Here is a 21,692-nt window from a genome sequence, read left to right on the forward strand (position 1 = left end):
TATGCCCTAAGACTCCACAATACTGTTGTTTTTATTGCAATGCAGTAACGGGATTACCATTCTAGAAATGTGGGGAAAAAACGGCCTGTTTTTGAAAGGCTGCATTGGCATGCATGCACATAAGTAGTCCTTTCAAAATTTTAAGAGTGGATCAAAATTTGTTCGGGCCATGACGGAGGACTGCCTGTGGCAGTGTTCATTCACATATGTACCCATGAATCTTTTTAAAAACAAGTGTATTTTTTCTCTTTTCAGAGAGAAATTAACTGGGTTTGAAGAGACTTGAAGCAAATCTAGTTAGCTGCACTATTTCCAGTGGGGGGGGGGCAAGCAAGCTTTCTGCATTAAGGGGAAAATGTGGGGGAACAAATTCCTTTTCTTCCCATCTCTGTTTGATTGTCCATCCGAGTATAACAGCCTGCGCTAGAAAACCAGACATGATCAAGCTTTTGCATTCTCTGATTCTGAAAATGGGATAAAATGTTGGTCTTGAAATGTGGCTTCAAAGTAGGTATCGGATCAATGCTTTTTGTTGTTGTTGTTTGGCTACCTGTAAAGTACTATGTTCCTCCCTGACTGCATGTAGAGTTCATATAGAGCAGTGTTTCTCAACCTCAGCGACTTTAAGATGTGTGGACTTCAACTCCCAGAATTCCCCAGCCAGCATGCTGGGTGGGGAATTCTGGGAAGCGAAGTCCACATATCTTAAAGCTGCTGAGGTTGAGAGATACTGATATAGAGCATGAATCAGAATCATAGAGTTGGAAGGGATCCTAGAAGGCATCTAGTCCAACCTCCTGGTGGATTGACTAGAGCAGTGCTTTTCAAACTTGGCAACTTTAAGACGTATGGACTTCAACTCCCAGAATTCCCCAGCCAGCAATTTGGTGCCCTAGTCGACTGCCTGGGCTGCCTAGGTCTAGAACCAGCCTTGCTGGTGTCTAGCTTGTCGTGAACAAGGACACCCAGATTCCCTTCACATGTACTACTGCCAAGCCAGGTCTCCCACATGCTATGCTTGAACCTTACATTTTTCCTACCCAGATTCTACACCTCTCCCTGATAAATTCCATCTGATTCATTTCAGCCCGCTTTTTCAAGCATTAGCCCCCTCTCTTGCCTAGGCCTACAGAAGTTCCTCTGAGCCACTAGATTAGTAACTCCAGCTCTAGAATATAGAGAGTGCCTTGCATTGATCAGTGAAATATTCACTGACAGCCTCCCCAAAATAGGGGACATGAAGAAGAAAGAACTCGGGAAGGAAAAAAAAAAGCCATAATTCTTTAACTTTTACTTGGGCCAATGCTATGTTTATTTATTGACTCTCTAAGATGGGGTGGGCAGCCCATGGTGGGCTGAATGCTGGACCCCTGAGAAAACCCCGGAGCGAAATAGATGCTTTTGAGCAGCACAGTTTAAATGGGAGGGGAGAATGCTAAAATAACAGTTAATAGGCGGTATGCCAAACTTCTTACAAGTTAAAGTACATCCATTCCCATCCTAAGCTCCCAGCGTCCAGAGAAACTAAATATTTCTCCATCCTGGCAATATGATTACATCACTAGAGACATCTGAGCTGAATTCATTTGAAAAAAGTGTGCTTCCCCAGCTGAAAAAGGTTTATATTCTAAATATTTAGCCAATGTCACCCTCCCCCCAAATATGAAATGCTGTAATGAATCCACATGGGTGGATATCATCTGAGTGAAGGCCTTCTTTTTCGGTGTTTTGCTCTCCAAACATATGAAGTGCTTCTGAAGAAAAGGAGGGAGACCCCAAAGGTGAGCAAAATGTGCTTTCTTTGCTTGTTGGCAAAACATGCCAGGGACATTAGAAGGTGGTCCCTGTCAGGTGAGCCAGAGATTCTCCCCAGTTGTATGATTTGCACTGATTGGCAGGAATTCTCCGGGTTTCAGGGCAGTTCTGCCCTGGCTCACCTTGGAGATATTAGGATTTGCCCCCAGAACCTGGAGGCTGGCAACATCCAGCACCTAAAACCATGTTCTGAACTTAGCCACCACCCAAATAAGAGATTGGAAAGAGGGATGTCACGTAGAGTGGGATTCCAGTCTCTCTCTGTCTTAAATAATGACAAAAGCAACACCATCTGCTTTCCACTTCATTTTTTTTCTTTACAAACTGGCAAGATTCCTTGGTGAGCAATGCTGGCTGATGTTTAGGTGCCCTTGATAAAAAGAAAGGAGAGAAATGTGCTCACCTCCATATTCTATAATTACATACGAGGAGGTTCCTTTCTGAACCTCTTGGGAGAATTCTCCATCCTCTCTGGCATCCTGAGGCCTTGGCATTGAGAGATACCAAGCAATCTCTCCCATGACTTAACTGTTGGATGCCATGGTGCTGGTGATCCACGAGACATAGGGAGCAGTCCGGGTATAAATTCCAGGTTTCAGCCAGTTGCCACAAACGGTGGAGCCAGTGGTCACGATGCCTTCAGCAATACCGTTGCAAACAATAGGCCCACCAGAATCTCCCTAAGAAACAAATCAGGTCAGTCCCAGTTTTTATATTATTATTACAATAGTTGGTCTCATAGTCATCCAGATGTTTAGGCTGGATTTGGCATTTTTGTACACCTGCCAAGTCCTTCCCAAGGACCTGGGATTATTATTATTATCTTGCTTCAAATCTCACCTCCCATGAGTGGTACCATCAATTCTATCACTGACCTACTTTGTAAAGATGTTGTAAAGAAAATATTTGCAAAGTATTTTGAACACATAAAGTGCAGTGTGTATTCTTGGTTATCTCAATTTTTTCATATTTTTTTTTTAAACGACAACAGGGAAAAAAAAATTGGGACAAGGACACCCAGATTCACATGTACTACTGCCAAGCCGGGTCTCCCCCATCCTATGCTTGTACCTTACATTTTTCCTACCCAGATTCAGAACTTCCATCTCTCCCTGTTGGAATGTTTTTGGAATGCTATTTCGGAATGCTGCTTTTGTTATTAAGATTGCTAAAAGTTTTGCAGCAAGGCGGCTTTTCCCTTTCAGAAGTTAAAAAGATTATTTAAGAAAACTCACAGGATTGAAAGAGGGCAACAGGTTTACTGACTCTCCTTGTTTTGTATTTTTCTTCCATCGTAATTTTTTGGTGTGGATTTCTAAAAGATGCCCTCCTTTTGCAATTAAGTTTACTTTGAACGTAACCACTATGGCTCATCTTGATTAACAGGACCCAGGGTCACAAAAAGCGGGATTCAGATGAACCATTGATAACTAGAGGGCAGTAGACATGGTTTATCATGAAGAACAGCTCTTGAACCCACAAGTTAAAAAATTCAGAAGATGCTCCCTTCTTGCTGCTTATCTGCCTTCCTCGCCTCCAGCTTCACCTGTCAGTTTTGACTTGGAGGATTTCAACTCAATGATGGAATTGGACCCAAATCCACCCTGTGTCCGTTGCTATTGGCAAGCCCCTGCAGCTGAGCAAGGTCAAGGAAACAATTCACATTTCAGTAAGGTATCTTAAACGCCCACCTGGGATCCATACAAAATCTTGGAAATTGGAAGAGGAATTTCCCACTTAAGGAAGAGCCTCTTTGAATGATTTGAAATACTGCTTCCCAGATTTCTCTCCAGCTGGGCTAAGTTGCTGTTTTTGCGATAAGCTGTGCAGCGCCTCGCTCTGTGTCTCTCAAGAGTTTGTGCCTCCTCTCTTCCATTCCTTTCCAGTCTCCCCACAATCTCTCCAGGTAATTTCCTAAAGGCCCTGAAGTGTAGTGGCACCTTGATTAACAGGAAATGCCCTCCCTCCCCTCTCCAAACCTTGGATCCAACCTGATGGTTTTTTTGCACAGCATAGTTCACACGTGGCCAGTATGGTTAAAATGGGCTGCAATGAGATCACGGTTCCATCGCACAAGTGCTGTTGTGCAAGTAAAATCAGGAAATATACGAGGACTGGAAGGGTGTCACGTGAACCCATCCCTGGAGACAAATCCAGGTAAATGAAGACCTGGCTCTGCCATCTGGCCTGGGGTGGGGAGGGAAGTCATCAAGTGTGGGGTTGGCTAGCCCCTTAGAGGCCGGGCGTTGCTGCCTTGAACCATCGGCCTCCTGAACTTTTTCCTTCATCTTTTATAACTGTGTACATTGGCTTTTAATTGTATATTTATTTATTGTTTTTAATGTGTTGTGAGCCGCCCAGAGTCCTCCATTGGGGGGAGGTGGGCGGGGGACAAAATAAATAAATAAATAAATAAATAAATAAATAAATAAATAAATGTGGGGGATTTCATTGGCATCTCTATTAGCACGTTAGACCCAGAATATTTTGCGGCCACCTTCTGAGCCACTTTTCATACCTGTTCGACACTTAGCTGATGTGGCCATTTTGGGGGGTGCTAAAGGGCAGTCTTTTGGCTGCAAGAGCTTGTCCTGCTTTTTGACTTGGATTAAACAGGTTGGGCAGGTTTTTCTAAATTACCTCCAAAGCCTACCGTACCTGTTTAACTAAATATAAAAGTATCAGTGGGACCAAAGAGGTATTCAGAGGCAAGACAGGAAATAAATAGGAAGTTAAAATAACTTTCTCTCCATCCTAGCATTCTGCAACGCCTAGCTGCAATGCCACCCTCCATTTTGGGGTCATGGTTATTCTTCCTCCACTGCCCTGAGCAAGCTGCTTAGAGTTACTTTAGTGACTGAAACAGCATATGAAGGACCAGTAAAGATGATGATAGATAGATAATAGATATAAATAGATGAGACAGAGAGAGAGAGAGAGAGATGATAGACAGACAGACAGACAGACAGATAGATATAGATGAGAGAGAGAGAGAGAGAGCAGGACTTCCAGAGAGTCTGTGGGACACATAAAGTATGGCTGAATACCATATCTGGCCTGTGGGTGGTGAGTGACATCTCTCAGTGCTGCTACCTGCAATAGAGCATCCATGTTCAAAGGCAGTCTATCCTGAACAATTCTCAATTCAAATAACCAGGTGGGAAGAAAACAGGGGATGAAGAAGGTGGTTTATGTGAGAAGAGGCTACCCAATTCAGAGAGGTAGGAAGCCTTCATTAACTCACTATAACTCTGGCTGGGAATTCTCGCTCACAGTTTTCAAGATTCTGTTTTCACCCCAGAGTAGCATTACAAAGATGCTCTCCTTTCTCTTTCTCTCCCTCCTTCCACCAGCCCCGCGAGCACCTTGCAGGAGTCTTTCTTCCTGGATTCAGCGCACATCATGTTCTCCGTCACGCTGCCATCATGGAACCTCCTCATATTGCATTGATTGCGACTGATGATCCTCAGTTGCACATACCGCAGCCTGTCTGTTTTCTTTCCCGTGTTGCTGATAATGCCCCAGCCGGCCACTTCGCATACAGTGTGTTCAGGGATGTCATTGTTTGCGGTCTGGTAAGCCAGGGTACGGACATTTGGCCCAAGGACCGCTGGCTCTTCAAGCTAATTTTGAGAGAACCAGAAGTGAAGAAAACGAACTGCATCCAGGATATCAATTCATACAGTAAACCATCGGTTTCACTTTTATCCCTGATTGCTAAGATGCCATGGCCATAAAAATGGGAAAAATGGGTGAGCATCGGAACGTTGCTGTTCGATGTTGGTCCCGAAAGTGGGGAAATAAAACAGGACCTAAGTTTGTTTGCACCAAACCCCCCACTTTGTATGCTGGTTTAGCAACAGGCTTATACGCTCCTGCAAAAACCTTGTACAAAATATGCAAAAAAAAAAAAGAGAAAAAAATGTATTTTAACTTTTGTTAAATCTGTTTAGTCTATTTTTTATTTCCTTTTATCAACACACACATACACATTAAGTAACAATGGAGATGTTAATATTAAGTAATTTGTTCAAGACTGAAACTATTATCATACAACTAATACTTCGATAGGAATTACAGTGTTTTTTCCTTTTTTATCTTATACTCAACTTTGGATGAAAAGTTAAATAATCTTATGCTTGTAACACTGACATCGTAAATACTGATAGAATTTTTATTTTTCTCTTTTTATTTCCAATACTTCAAGCTTTTTAAATAATAGAATGTTAATAATTTAAAATCATATTATATAAATATTGCTGCATTGAAATCGGCACTGAAATAACACAATGCATTATGATATATAACATTACGATAAAAGGAAAAACAATAATAGAAAAAGGTGAGCATATCAATATGAGCACATTTTCTGCAGTCACTTTTAATCATATCTGTACAGTATATGGAAAATGTAGAATTAAACAGAACTAAAAACCTGCAAATGCATACAGGATGCATGTAAAAAAAGAATGAGGTTCAGTTTATTTATGTATTTGTTTATTTGCAAGACTCACACCGCCGCCTATCTCATATTATGATTCTAGGCAACTCACAACAGTTCTGCAGTGATGACGGCCATCTTGATTTTTTTGAAGCCAACCCCCCCCCCCCCGCCCACCAACCTTGTGTGAGTGCACAATGGTCTGTGCAAATATGGTTTTAAAAAATGAAAAAAAAGAGGATTCCTAATGCCTCAGCCCCAATTCAGAATCAAGGAGACCCTCCTTTCCGGGCTGAGGGTCTCATTTGACCTTTGAGTGACAAAGGGGGGCACACTCCCAAAAGGTAACATCCAGGAGAAAAACAAAGTTGGATCTCATTTCATTTAAATTGCAACTTCAAATAATATTTTTAATAGGATGGCCACCCATAGCATTGATAATTCTCACCTTCCATCCTATTAAAAAGCACAACTTAGCAGCAAATTTTTAGTGGGGATGTGGGGAGTGCATTCAAATCAGAGGACCTCAAGACTCCCTCAGGTCTCTGGCTGTGTTGCAGAGAACCTAAAACTGAAGGAAGACAGTTCTCCAGAATCAGAAGTGCTAATGTTAAGTTTGCAAAAGACAAAGAGCAAAACCAAGAAGCTTTTCTCCAATGGTATTCAAATAGGTTGTCCATGTTGGTGGGTGGGTGTGAAAATTTTGAGGGTGTTGATTGGCTGGTGAATACCCAATGGGATGCATTTCCTACCTTACCTTCTAAGATACAGGCACCTCTCCTATGTGAGGGGGGGAATAAAGCCCACTCGCTTCCCTGAAAGGGGGACCACAATGAAGTTTACACACCATGGCTCTTTGGTGGCTTAAGAAGGAAAGGCATTGGTTTTGTGGAACACAAAAGAAACAGATACAGTCATTTAAATCATGGCCTGGAGATGAAGTAGGGTCAGTATCATGGGAGCAGAAGCTAAAAATGGGTTGGCCAGGTTGCTCTGTTGCAGTTGAAAATCAGATGTCAGGAAAGTTGTAAAAAGAAGCCAAGAAACAAGATTATCAGTGGAAACAGAAGACACTAAAGTCAGTCCAGATAAAAGTGATCTTTGAATGCACACTTCGATAACAATAGGTTAGTTGTCCAATTGCCAAAGGCTGTTATCCACACAGAACCCCCTTATGGAGTTTCTGGAGATATCTGGCCAACCATCCTGGGATACAGAAGACTCTGTCATGGATGACAGAGAGAGGGTGGTATGCAGTTCAGGCCATGACCCCCAAGACCCCAGGAAGAAGATGCAGGGAAAGGCAAGAGCACGCTTCTTCTTACAAGGAAAAATGGATTTACCCACCTGGATGAGCAACAGATCATGGAGAATGGTGTCTTCGCTGCTCCCTGGGTGACGAATGAGCCGACGGACTCTGTATAGACGCTTGGTCGGTTCAGGTTGGGAGAGGGTATGGGCTCCCAAGAGGACCTGGAAGGTCCCATTTTTCCTGCACCAGAGATTGTGGTTAGTGTGCACAATCAGGTTCCCCAGCTATCTTAAGAGGCCTCTAACTTGCCTCCTTCTCACACAACCCTTTGGAGAAGAGACATCCTGTCCTCCATCATTTTTAGCTTTATTTATGTTTCAAATTAAAAATGGAAATGTAAAGACTTAAAATCTTAATGGAATCTGTTCAGCTGAGTTCTAGGTTTGATTGTTTGTGATTCTAAATATAACAGAATTACATCTGATCAAGAAGAAAACCAAATTAAAGATAAATGGGTAAAAATAAGCCTCAATGGATAAAAATAAGAGCTCTAAGTATGCCAAGTCTGAACTATGACATTTCTTGAAATTGGTTTCCATGTCAACATATGATCTGGTTTGTTAATTATCTTAAAAGGTAATCAAAGGGGTCTTACTAGTCAGTCGAAATACATGAGGGGGTGGCTGAGTTTACACCTTGGGCTAAACTATGCTTGCTTAAACAAAGTTTGCTGAATAAGCTACATTCACAGCGGCTGTGTTTGCATAACTCAACTGAGTTACTGAGTTAACTCATTTTCTGTGTTCACACAATAAATTGAATTAGAAACTTGCCAAATGAGCCATAACACCTGAAACCAGTGTTTTTCAAACTTGCAAACTTTAAGATGTGTGGACCTCGACTCCCAGAATTCCCCAATATGCAGCTTCCTTTGTTTTTTTTTGCTTTTTATGGACTAGGTTCTCCTCTCCTCTAAACCATTGCCAATAATTAAGACAGCAGATGCAACCAAATGGTTGCCTCCTTTTAGGGAAAGGAGTGAGACTGTGTGGTGTGTTCTGTCTCCTCTGTCTGCTCATTTCTGAAAATTCAAGCTGGTCCAAGGCACAAGAAGAGGCAGGGCCGGTCCTTTTCCTGGCTGGTCGACAGATTCCCTGCTGTTACACCGCCGAGAGAAAAAGAGAGGCCCATTCACACAGAAAACGGGCTTTCTATCTCTGGTCACTCAAGGAGCAGAAATCCCACACTCACGTATCCTCCAAGCAATGGGCCGCACTCAGCACCCACTGAGCAGCGATCAGGAACCCTCCACAGAGATGCGTCCCATCCTCCTGCAGAGATGCCATGTAAGGCCTCTGATGGGGGGCACTCTCTGATCCCCCCAGGATACGGCCCCTGGGACGATCCGCTGTGAGGGAGAAAATGTTGAGTGTTAGCCAGCATCATAGAAAACTACCTGACTTCTGCCCTAGAGTCAGGCAGAAACATGCATAGAACTGCATTTCAATATACAGGTAGTCCTCGACTTATGACCATAATTGGGACTGAACTGCCATTGCTAAGTGACGTGGTCATTAAGCGAGTCACGCCCAATTTTACAACCTTTTTTGTCATGATCATTAAGCAAATCACACAGCTGTTTAGTGAGTTCGACTTCCCCCATTGACTTTGCCTGTCGGAAGCCGCTGGGAAAGTCACAAATGGTGATCACATGATCCCAGGATGCTGCAACTGTTGTAAATACATGCCAGTTGCCAAGGACTTGAATTTTGGGCACGTGACCACAGGGACACTGCAATGGTCGTAAGTGTGAGGGCTGGTTGTAAGTCATTTTTTTTAGGCGTGTTGTAACTTCAAATGGTCATTAAACAAATGGTCATAAGTCAAGGACTACCTTTATGATTGAGCAGGCTGGTGGGAATGGAATGTGAGTTATAAATCCCAATGGCCACCAACCTGGGGGAGAGGTGGCATGAAAATGCTGCAGGATCAGGTCAAACACCCCCTTTACATCCCTTAGGCTGGTCCAAAGTAGGTCTGCAATTGGTCAGAGTGCCCTTAATTGGATTTTTTCAGAAGCAAAGAGAAAAAAAAAGATAACTGTCTCTCTTTTGGATTAAAAAAAATATTAGAACTAAATTCACCTGGGTTTTTTTTGCAGACCCTGGAGACTTCTCCCACTACAGTGGTGGAAAAACAATTTTTCTGCCCCGTTGAAACAGGAAACACATGAAAACAATAGTGCGGTCCCTAAAATAGGCTTAAAAGTAGTTTTTAAAAAGCACATTCCCAAAGGTCTAGGAAAAAAATGAATCCTTGGCTCTGCCACTTGCATGACAAAGACACATCAGTTTTGCAGCATGCCCCATCTACTCTGGTCTTTGCTTTTGTAAAACAAATGTTAAGGGTCACCACTCCCATGAAAGTAAATGGGCCCAGTATCAGCCTTTGCCCACTAAATACCACCAACTGCTATTTAGAGACAGACTGCCTCCATCCATGGAGGTTCCATTTACTTCTTGGCTTATAGACGTTGCTCGATAAATGCCTCCATGACTCTGCCTCATTTTGTAGAGCCAACAGAAGCTGTATTATAGCCTGGGTAATCAAATGATGGGAAGGGAAGGGTATCTAAGTTCTCAGAGCCCAACCTCCAGCTCTCAGGATCAGCTCCTCCATAGGATAAAGACCAGGATAAAGAATCAGCGCAACAGTTTGATAAGTGAGCCAAGTTATACCGTTCTGGAAAACTCTCTTGTCATTTCTTTTAAAAAACGAAGCAGGCTCCCCCCAGAAGTTCCTTATAGCTTCCTGTGTGATTTGTGGTTCCCACATTTCTTCCCTCCAGTGATTGCACGCAAGTAAATCTGCCACATTTTTCAAGGTCGCAATCAGCTCATGCCTGCCATAACTTTCCTTTGTATCTCCTAGGAGTGCACCTTGCTTGAAATCTCTGCTTTTTCAAATCCAGCAACATGCAAAAAATGGTCTGGTAAATCTAATCTGTGCAGCCTCTAAAAGTTCATTATTTGGGGAATAGGAAATGAAGCCTGCTCCCGCTCATAATACATTTTGAATAGAATACTATTCAAGTTTGAAGAATAGAATACTTCAGCTATTCAAGTTTGGCTGTGCGTACGCAACAAATTAGACCACGAAACAGCTATCCACATTTTAGACTAGCTTGTGGTTGCCAAAACAGTCCCTGCGATTTGTAGTTGGTTCAGAAAGTTGGTTTAATTGCATAAACCTGGTTCAGTTAACCATGGGTAAGTAAGACAGACCAAACACAACTTCTGAGATAGAGCAAGAAAGCTACAGCCAGCAAAGAGGAAGGAATAAAAGAGTGTCAATCAGCTTACCACATGCAGAGAAGATGCCCAGGAAAATAATTAAGATCCAGAAGGAGGAACTGACCATCTTTTAGCTCAGGACTGCGGTCTACCCTTTCCCTGAATCTATTGCCGTCTTTTATGCTATCCTGAAACTCAGCATGACCCAACTTCAAATTTCCAGGAAGACCTCTGTTTTCTCAGTCCGGGTGGTGACCTTGAGGACAACATTCTTCATCAAAACAAAGAGAAAAATGATACACCCCACTGTTTGCTTTGGCCCTGAGCTTGACAGAAGCTGCTTGAATTCCTCTCTGAAAATGAACTTTGAGAAAATTGTTTGCTTTTGGTTCAAACTCTGCCTTTTGAAATACAGATAGTATCCCTACTTTGAAGACTCCTGCCTGCAGAGATGGGGCTGATGGGGAGGGGGACAGGGACTCCAATTAGTTTTTCTTTTCCTCCAATGGAGTCTTTAGATGGAGACTGGAGGTGAGACAGTGCCAATTTGTCTAAAATGTATTTTTTGTACACTAGAAAAGTCTCGCTTGTTTGGCCCTAGGATCAGATTGTTCTGTGCCCACAGAATGAAACTTATCAGAGGCAAGTACAAAGTTCCTCAACTAGGAAACAGAAAAAAAAATGTGCAGGCAATTTATTTACTTATTTAATCGATTTTTATGGCTGTCTCTCTGGCAAATGCAACTCTAGGCAGCAAACAACATGTTAACACAGTGTATTTAAAAAAAAAAAAAATCCCCCTCTCACCTGTATGGGTGGTATGTATTTTCCTCAGCCTCTGCTGCAGGGTTCCTCAACCTTGGCGACTTGAAGACGTGTGGACTTCAACTCCCAGAATTCCCTAGCCAGCATGGGAATTCTTCCCTCAATAGAGGTGGAGGCCTCAGACACAACTTGCCTCCATTTTCCATGCTGCTCTTTCATCAGTCCCCCAGGAAGATTAAGGCCACTTCACAAGGTCACCAGGGAGGCAGCACTTAACGACCCACTTGGGGATGAGGGAGGGATTAGGAGTCAGACATCCCCATCCCAAAGACTCTACTAATCACTTCTCCTATTGTCCCTTCAAGGGACATCATGTCAGTGAGGAGTGCAGCCACCTTGGAAGATATTTATGGGCTCCCCCCAACCAACTTTCTAGACTGAAGAAGCTGCTTGGACAAGCAGCAAAACGTATCAGGTCAAAAGAAAAGAAGTCCAGTTGCAATGACTCAACCTCCAGACGCTGGTCTATAGTGACATAAAATCAGGAGGAGTCTGGAAGTATTTTGTCCAGCCAACACATTTTATTAAAAAGCAGCTTTCATGCATCTTCATCTGATGAAGGAATAGGCAGCTCATGAAAACTGCTGCCTTTTCATAAAATTGTCACTTGGAAAAAAGGTGCTGCTGGACTCCTCTGGATTTATTACAGTACTAATCTGTGTCACTAGATGGCGCTCATCCTTTGTGAGTCAGACCTGACTAGGGTTTTCTAAAGAAAACGGTAAAGAAAACAGTCTTCTATCATGGGTGCATCACCTTGCTACCAAGACTCTTGAAAAGATCTCTGATTTGGGATAACTTCTCAGATGGTTTTATGTTTTTAGGTGCCTACGATACCCCTTGGTCGTTATAGGGAAATGGAACTTCCATGTACGAAAGCATTCTACCTCTGAGTCAGACATGCTAGGGCCAAGAGTAAAAGAAAGCCATTGTTGTGCATGCATTGAATTATTTTACTGGGTTCGATGGACCCCCTTTGCTTTCGATATGGCTGAGATCTTCATTAGAGACTGCAGCTCCTTTACAAGAAGTCCTTGTTTAGGGACCACAGTTGGGACCAGCAACTCGGTCGTTAAGCAAAGTGGTTGCTAAGTGAAACTGCAACAGTGCTTATGATCTTACTTCAGCTTTCCTTTGTTTACAGACCTGCAAAGGTTGTAAATGCCAGGACTGGTGGTAAAGTTAGTTTTTCATCACTGTAGTAACTGCGAATGGTTGCTAAATGAGGCAGTCGCTAAACGAGGACTACTGGTAATTTTAGCAAACTAGCTCAGGTACAGCTAAGTGGGGTCCTGGGCTGCAAATCCAGAAATCCAAATTTAAAAAGAAGGACGTCTGGTTCTGGTGATGCAGTTGGAGATGTTCAACTAGAGCAAGAGATGGTGTTTGGAATCTGCACCCATAGAGATGACCCTGTTCTCCCCCTTACAGATGACCCAAGGCAAACAGTGGAATCTTCCCCCCCCCCCCGCCCAGGCTTCTTTTGAAATGTCCCAGAAATGTCCCAGTCCATCCTTTTAATCAATCCTGCTGTTGCTAAGCAACCAGGCTGGCCACCTTCAAGGGAAACCGGTTTGCCACGCAGGACACGCCCCCCTTGCTTCCACCTGGCTTTGATCTTGGTTTTAATTTAAACCTTTTCCCCGGGTTTTGCCTTGAATGCTTCACAGGGCAGCTGATCAAGCGCATTGTTTGAGAAGATGCCTTTGGGGGGAAAAAGGCGTAATCACAGATAAAAATGCCAGCCCGAACCATTGATTGATCCTCAGAGCAGCCAGCCTAGTGCTGCAAAAACATAGGGTGATTTGTAGCTGGGCTGTCAGCCTGCGTGGTCGTCCAACAAAGAATTGAGATCCCCAGAATAAAGGATGGATTTGCTTAGAGGGTCTTCTGTTGAATCCACAATTAACTCTGGATGTTGAAAATCAGGCTCTTGGGTTTGGAATCCAGTCTTTGGAGGGGGAACCGATCTGAGACAAAAGTACTCATATTTTAACCCAAAACTCTGATATCCTGTGAGCACAGGATAGATTGAAACTTCTCATTACCATATGGAAATGTGCGTGTGTATAATTCAGAATCTACGGGGCTGATTGCATCTTCAAAAAGCCAGGGAAGACCCCTAGAAATAGCCAGTGGTATTTTGCTCTTCTGAGTCCCTGTTCAGTTGCCATGGGGACTGAATATACCTAGATATGCAAAAACACCTTGGTTATAAGAGCAATAGTCCTTGGAAAATGTCTGGGCTCTGAAGCTAAGCAGGGTTGAGGCTGGTTGGCAATTGTATGGGAGACCTAGCCTGGGAAGTCAAAACAACATCACCAGAAGAAGATGATGGCAAGCCATTGCCACATTGCTGCCATGAAAGCTACACAAACCTGTCCATTAAATAAATCACCAGGCATCAAACTTGAGATGAAGATCTTATACGCTAACAAGCAGCCTTTCGCAACTTGATGCCCTCCCGATATATTATGTCAGAATGCCACTGCAGAACCTCCCCATAGAGAGATATTACCCAATAATAATGTAAACTACCAGTGGAAGTTCTCACATAGTCAATAAAAAAAAACATGATAACAAATCTGACAATTGCAAAAACAACAGAAAGTCAAAGAGAAACCACAAAATCCATTCTGTAGGCTAGAGGTTTTGTAGACTGTTTCTGTGCACAGGGCTCTTAATTGATGTGCCTTTCTCCTTTCCAGCCTACAGAACGGACTTCGCCATAAATTTTACTTACCTGAAATTCTTGGATTTCATGAGAGCTTGTCTAAATGATTAATTCCTGCCTGGGTGGTGAAACCTGATGATAACTAAGGCAATGCTTGCAGAAAGAATGATGATCAATTAAAATGAAATAAGTTGTTGCACAATATTGTAAACTTTAGAGAGTTGGATGCACAGAACCAGACATTGAGACAGATATATCCAAAATAATTTATTAATGGAGGTTTACCTTAGATGGTTATAAGTTTTATTCAACTTTAATTCCAATTTAAACATAAATATTCAATTAGAAATTGCAGTCTTAAAGATAAAATTCAACATTCACCTTCTATAGAATGGTGTTTTTCAAAGTTGGTGACTTTAAGATGTATGGACTTCAACTCCCAGTTGAATTCTGGGAGTTGAAGTCCACACAGTCCACACTTCTTAAAGTTGCCAACTTTGAAAATACTGTTCTGTAGGATGGAAGTTGTGTGCTTAAACTTTGGTGGTAAAGGGTGGTATAATATAATTTCATGGGAATTTTTTACAAGTTATCATCATGACCCCAAAATTTAGTAAACAGTTGTGATGTTAGCCTAAATAATATTTTGGAAACTTGATAAATATGAGTCGGTGATGGAATTAAGCAGTTTCTGCAAGAGCAGACCTCCATGCCTCTGACGATCTGCCAGACGGCTTGATAGAAAAGCACTGATCAGCAGATGGACTCAGAAAAGCTGTTTTGTCATTATGAGAAATGTTTAGGAAATACTGTCTTTGTTTCCTTTAACACTTTAATGTTTGTATGTTCTTGGGAAAAATTTATTGAAATCAATTAAAAAAACCCATGGATTCAAGGATTCCTGCAGGGTAATTATTGTTAGTCCAATACCTGAATCCAATTTGTACACCAATGTTAAGTGTATATATTTTTATATTTTAATGGTTCGGGCAGTAGGGTGCCATTTGGGGTTGAGGGGTGAGGAATGTGTAGCTTTTTAAATGGCAGGCCGGGGGTCATGTCCAAAAAGTATGCAGAATCAGGAGAAGGAATTAGGTCAGACCAGAAAAAAATACACTTTAATGTTATTTATATTGCGGAATTAAAATTAACTTATTTGAATACCGTTAGTATGGCAGGGGGTAGTACCTTGGAACCTTGTCTGAACTCAAAAAACTAAGCAGGACTGGATGTGGTAAGAACTGGATAGGAGACCACTAGGAAATCTCAGGGAAGTTGGTTGGACGGGCAAGCAGAAAAAAAAAAAATCTGGAAGAAGGGAATTGTACTTCAGTACTATTGCCAAGAAAACAAGATAAATGTGCCCTGTAGTCCCCAGGTGTTGAACTTCACCCGAGGAACATCAAAACGTAGGAACAGAAGCAGTGCCCTACTGGACCAGACCCCTGGCCCACCTAGTCCAGCAGTCTGATGTCACAGTGGCCCACCTACTGCACAGGGGCGCCCACTAGTCTCCCAGCAAATGGCCTTCAGGCAGTCCCACTGACATCAAGGCGAATAGCCATTGATCCCCAGGACTTCCATGAATTGGTCCAACCCTTTTTTGAAGCCAGCCAAGCTGGTAGCTAGCACCACATCTCATAACAGGGAATTCCAAAGTTTAAATATGAGTTGTGTAAAAAATAATTTCCTTTGGTCTGTCCTGATTCTTCCAGGAGTCAGTTTCACTGGGTAATCTCTGCTTCTAATAGGGGAAAATAGCTTTTTCTTGTCCACTCTATCTGCCCCATGCATAATTCTGTGCACCTTAATCAGGTCCCCTCCCACCTGCCTCCTTTCCAGCCCCCAGTATCACTAACTTTCCTCATATTTATCTGTTAAATGCAGTTAATATGATTACTTCTCAAACATTTAATAACAGCTTCCTTTGCCACATAAAAAGTTAAAATTCAGAGGAAGTTTTGAGGGGGCACCCTTTGGAAAGCTACACGTGGTCCTGAGATCTGCAGCGTTCCCAGCATCTCTCTTTTAAATAAATTCTGACCAGCTGCTTCTCTCCCCATGGCTGGCACATATATATATTTTAAAAGGCAACAAGACTGAGATAACACCACATTGCAAAAAAAAAAAAAAAAAAGACAATATAAAAGCTTCTTTTCAAAATCCGAACAAGTATAGGCTGAACATTCCTATCCTATCCCATTTAACCAACAAGCATTTCTCGTTTGTTGTTAAAACAGCAAGGTTGCCTTTATTTCTGTTGTTGTTTCCATTCCCAATGATGTACCACAACTAAAACAGACTTTAAAATGCGCTCTCGATTTGTGTTTTCCCTAATTAAAAGCTGCCTAACCAGCAAACTGATTGTGGAAGATGATTTTCTGTTTGCACTGAACAATAGGAAGAAACAGTTCAAATTGATCAGCATTTGAAGTTGTGGTAGTGAATGTGGGGTTCACACACCTCCTTTCTCAAGTCAGAGTTTTCCCACCCAGCAAATGATTGATCTCAGAGACAGGCAAGGAAACAAAGAGGAAATACATAACATCAGGCATCTGATCTTAGAGAGTTGTTTCAAAGTTGAAATGTAGCAAGAAGAACAAGAGTATTTCTGAGCATATACAAAATATAATCTTTTCCCCTAAGAAAATATTACCAATCATGACAATCTCGGCATTCACAGGAGAAGACAATAGGGCAGAGGAGGTGAGCTGTGATAGATGAGTTGGGCCTGATCTTGGCTAATAAAATGTAAAGTCCCCTTTGAGTCAAAATCAGTTTATAACACATCCAGGCATTTCTCTTAGCAACAGAATGGAAGTAGCTTGCCATGCCCTTTAGAAAGTTTTCCATCTTTTGATCTTAACTATAGCCTTGGGTTTCCCTGGAGGAGTTCTGTTTAAATACTAACCAGGCTTAACCCTATGGTGCCATCTGCTGAGCCTAAAAATCATATAACCATTATTATTATTATTATTATTATTATTATTGGTTTTGGGACATGACATCTGCCCAAGAGCTGAAACATGTTATCAGCGAGCGTGGCCAGTTTTTCTCTATCACATTATCCCTTGTTCACATTTGGCATTAAACTTTGCATTTAGGATGGAGCAGGGAGAAACATTTTATCTTTTTCTTTGTCATCTCCCAATCGCTTAGATGAGCAGCATTTATTTATTTAAGTCTCCACAGATATATAATTCCTGCGAGGCAATGTGCAGAATAAAACTGGGCTGGCCAATTGTACAGAAAATGTGGAATGCACCACACCAAACCTGATATCCTACCACCTCTCTCTATCCTCTCCTTAAAGGGTTTTCTCTTTCTAAATTTAATTTCCTTCTGAGCTGCTTTACATTTCCATAAGATTTGGGGGACATAGTAAAGAAATGGCAGTTTATTGATCCTTCAAATCCAAAGTCACTACCTTCACCCAATTACACTTGTGGGTTCTTTTGATGCTTTTTGACATGGAAAAATCTTGTCAATGCCTGCCAGGAAGGTAAGAGGAGAAACACAGTCTCAGATGTCTCCTTCCAAGGTCAGAGCCCTCTTTCTGACATCACGGGGGTAATGTGACAATCTATGGCCCCTGGTTGCTGCCCCGAGACCTTTGAATGACAGCCTAAACATCATTAAAAACATGAATTCACAATGCATGATGAGAAGATAGCTGGTTAAAAAGAAGTACGCTTTTTTAAAAAGAATATATTGCATAGTTGCATGTGACATTAAAATAACAGCATTTTCAAGATGGGCAGTGTAAAAACATTATTAGAAGAAATGTTTAAGCCAGTCTGAAGGCTTGTGGTGTAGAGGGTATAAAGTAGTGCATTTGGAAAGGAGCTTGAGAGCAACTTTCCTGAGAAAACTCTGCCTCACATCCACCCTCCAATGACAACAAAAAACTCATTAGTTTTATCAGCAAGCTTATCAGCAGAATCTCCAAGACTGATCTTTACATTTTGGAGCAATATTGCACACATAAAAATGGTCCTCTATGTCACCTGCCAGCACAGCCTTTCAGAGAGAAGAAATTAACACGCACACCCCTTTGAAGTGAGCCAAAAAAGGGACTGAGAGGCAGTGTGAAAACTGCAAAATTTGTACCACCAGTTCTTTCAGAGGCTGTCCCAACGAAGCATGTTTTAGTAATCAAGTTCAGATGTAACTAATATACAAATAATGAAATCCAGATTTGACCAGACTGAGTTGCAGGGGGATTAGCAGCCTAAGCTGTCGCTCCTGAAAGCTTATACCTTTTAATAAAATTTGTTAGCCTGAAAAGGTGTTACTGGGCTCCTGATTTCCAGCCTAAGTTGGAAACTGGAATTCTTAACCTCAACACAGTGCTATGAAATGTACACAAAATCTCAGAAGAGTCAAAGGCAATAATTGTACACTACCTACCAAACTTTCTGAATTGCTAGCAGCTTTGCAAGCCAACACCCACATCAGATTACTAGGAAGCTGTCTTTTAATGGCTTTATTCACACAATACCTTTAACCTGGTTACTGAATTAGCCCATTTTTTTTTATATTTACACAACCAAATGAACTGTAATCTCACCGAACTGACTGGATGTGTGCAACACACTCACTAAAGTGTTCCCTACCAAATCAAAGTCAAGCTAACCAAATTTAGCATGGTGTGTTTATAAGCACCTGTAAGGCTCATAAAATATTATTGCCTTTCTCCCTGTCTGCAAATTTCCTTAACAGTTCAAATATGCCCATGGCCACTCTACACCCAGGATTCTTTCCTTCAGGTCTCTGCAACCTTTTTTCAAGTCAAGGACCACACACGGTCTTTGAGGGTTGTGTGGTGGATGGACAAAACCTTTCTGAATCCTGGGTAGGGTTGTGGCAAAAGGACCTTTGATTTCCTTTTGCTTGAGTTCCAGTTAAAATGTCAGTGTGCCAATAAAATATCATTGCTTTAATTACTGTTGAGTGGAATCCTCCCAGGTATGTTCAAGAATCCTTCTGTTCACACAAGAGCAGGCAATCAGGCAGCCGCTTTTGGACAGGGACAGGAAGGGGCACGTAAACTTTCAGGGGTCTCACAATGCTCTGGGGCCACAGATTGGGCCCCCCTGCAGGGACTGGTGCCACTTACTGGGGTCTTTCCTAGCTCTTCCCAGCCCCCTTCCCCTCCTCTCTCTCTTCTTTATCAACCTGCCATTACACCAGTGTTTCTCAACCTTGGCAGCTTGAAGATGTGTGGACTTCAAGTCCCAGAATTCCCCAGCCAGCCATGCTGGCTGGGGAATTCTGGGACTTGAAGTCCACACATCTTCAAGTTGCCAAGGTTGAGAAACACTGCATTACACATTTCCCATCCTGTGTGCTCCTGGGGTTCTCCACCTCATATCCAAAGGACTGGACTGAACCTGAGAGGGTTAACAGGAGACTTTTCCATTTCTGCCATTGCAAATAACTTGTCAGCGCACAAATGCTCACCAGCAAATGTTCTATCTAGTTGTCGACCAGAAATAGTTGCAGAACATCAGAGGACTTCTGCAGCTCTCTGGGAAGCGTGTCTGACTTTGGAGAGCCTGCAGTACAAACCCAGCACAGTCCTGCTAAAAGGCAGGATCATCCCCACTCCCATCTTCCATCTCGGCTAACAGCTGTAGGATTATCTGATGGAATTTCAGGAGAACAGCTTTTCTCAGTTTCGGAGCCTCCAGATGTTTTGGAGTCCAACTTCCATCACAGCCGTGTGAGTTGGGAATGGTAAGAATCACCGGCTGGCGAAGGTAGGCGTCATAATCCAACAACTCCGGCGGGCGCTTAGTTGGAGAAGGTGGGCGAGTGTTTCAACCTGAGCCCCGCCCGCTTCTGCTGGTGCCAGGCGTGGGCGGGGCGCAACAACCAGAGCCACGCCCCAAACCCAGGCCGCTCCCTGCTGTGCCCAGGTGCTGGGGCGGCAACCCAACTCCTCCCCCTCCTTTCAATTCCCCCCCAGGGTTAGGGGAGCAGGTGCATGGCGCCCACCAGCGTCCGGACTGAAGGAGACACTCTGGGTATGCTCAGATACTACCCTCACCATTTTTTCCCCAAGCAGAGGATAAACCATTCCTGCCTGAAAATTAATATTTGTGTTATTGATCAATGCTGTTGCTGTTGTTATTATTATTATGATTATTATTATTCCCTATTTTAGTTCTGGGGTTTCCCTTCTCTTCTTTCCCCTCTCCATGGGCTCATAATCCTGCATTTTTGTTATTTTTCGAGCCATCCTACGCAAGGATCCTTCTCTATGGAAACCAAGTCATACAGGCATAGGCATGCAACACACACACAGAGCCGTAGTTTTCCACCATCACTACCACCTCCTCCCCCTCTGCACCCCCCACAAATCAATCCAAGCCCCCTCCCATTCGCCCCTTTGTGCTGAACCCTGCAGCAGCTGGAGAAAGACAGACATGCACGCGCGCACACACACGCACACACAAGCCATTTTGCTTGGCAGAGGAAAGGGAGGGTGAGATGGAGAGCTTTCAAACCTCCTTCTTGTGAAGGGTGGGGTGCAGGTGGCCATTCTTGGAGTCCAAGCAAAGCTCTCCGTGCCGCCCCCCCACCCTTTGAATGTTTCTCTCTTCCTTGGTTTCGTATAAAAACTGCTTGATTTGCTCTTCTCCAAAGAGACAAGTGGTGGGCGAACTAACCTTCAAGGCAAGAAAAGACAGCCCACTTCTCTTTTAATGAATGCCCCCTCCCCAATAATTCCAGCACGGAAGGGGATGGAAAAAATGCCACTCTGCCCCCTCCAGCAACAAGAAAGGTGAGAAGATTGGGGAAGGGGTTCAGCCGGTGCCCAGAGGCTTTGCTTCAGGAAAGGGCAACACCCCCTCCTCCTATTTCCTGGTTGGGGTGCATCGCAGATGTTGGGCAGGTATGTTTCATTCATTCATTCATTCATTCATTCATTCATTCATTCATTCATTCGTTCGTTCGTTCATCCTTCCTTCCTTCCTTCCTTCCTTCCTTCCTTCCTTCCTTCCTTCCTTCCTTCCTTCCTTCCCCTCCTCTCTCTTTTCCTTTATCAACCTGCCATTGCACATTTCCCATCCCATGTGCTCCTGGGGTTCTGCGCCTCACTTCCAGACAAAGGGCTGGACTGGATTTGGTGTTGCTGCTGGCAGCCAGGAGCACCCAGAAGAAAACAAGGCACGTGCCCCCCACCTCACCAAAACTGCCTCCACCGTGGGACGTTCCATTAACCCGTAGCAACAGCCATGTTTGTGGAGGCTCAGAGCCTTTCTAAGGATTCATCTGGAGAGGCCGGGGCCAGAGAAGAACAGAGCGCTTCCATTTTTCATGCCTATTCTATCTGGTCCTATGTAGCACTGGGGTTAATTTTGGGGGGTGGAGGGGGGATGATCT

General features: G+C 43.1%; 1 protein-coding gene across 1 annotated transcript; it reads right to left on the reverse strand.

Annotated features, from left to right (window-relative positions):
* Positions 1-2,106: 2,106 nt before the first annotated feature.
* Positions 2,107-11,012, reverse strand: LOC103066225 (complement factor D). The gene is made up of 5 exons (XM_007434640.4): positions 10,871-11,012; positions 8,760-8,916; positions 7,604-7,748; positions 5,181-5,438; positions 2,107-2,495 (listed from the first exon to the last, which is right to left on the reverse strand). The coding sequence occupies exons 1-5, from the start codon at positions 10,926-10,928 to the stop codon at positions 2,340-2,342; spliced, it is 774 nt and encodes a 257-aa protein (XP_007434702.1). The 5' UTR covers positions 10,929-11,012; the 3' UTR covers positions 2,107-2,339.
* Between the last annotated feature and the right edge of the window lie 10,680 nt (positions 11,013-21,692).

The sequence above is a fragment of the Python bivittatus genome, unplaced genomic scaffold (genome assembly GCF_059951505.1).
Source record: "Python bivittatus isolate LINGU-HERP-01145 unplaced genomic scaffold, Pbiv_v1 ctg000580_np1212, whole genome shotgun sequence".
NCBI classification, from domain to species: Eukaryota; Metazoa; Chordata; class Lepidosauria; order Squamata; family Pythonidae; genus Python; species Python bivittatus.

What these genes read in the sequence shown, in the direction of transcription:
- LOC103066225 (XM_007434640.4), bottom strand. Translation starts at nt 10,928, where the DNA reads ATGGTCAGTTCCTCCTTCTGGATCTTAATTATTTTCCTGGGCATCTTC. An exon ending in GGGCATCTTCTCTGCATGTG is followed by an intron (nt 8,917 to 10,870) that starts GTAAGCTGATTG and finishes TCTCCCTCACAG; the next exon opens with CGGATCGTCCCAGGGGCCGT. An exon ending in ATGATCTGTTGCTCATCCAG is followed by an intron (nt 5,439 to 7,603) that starts GTGGGTAAATCC and finishes TCTCAAAATTAG; the next exon opens with CTTGAAGAGCCAGCGGTCCT.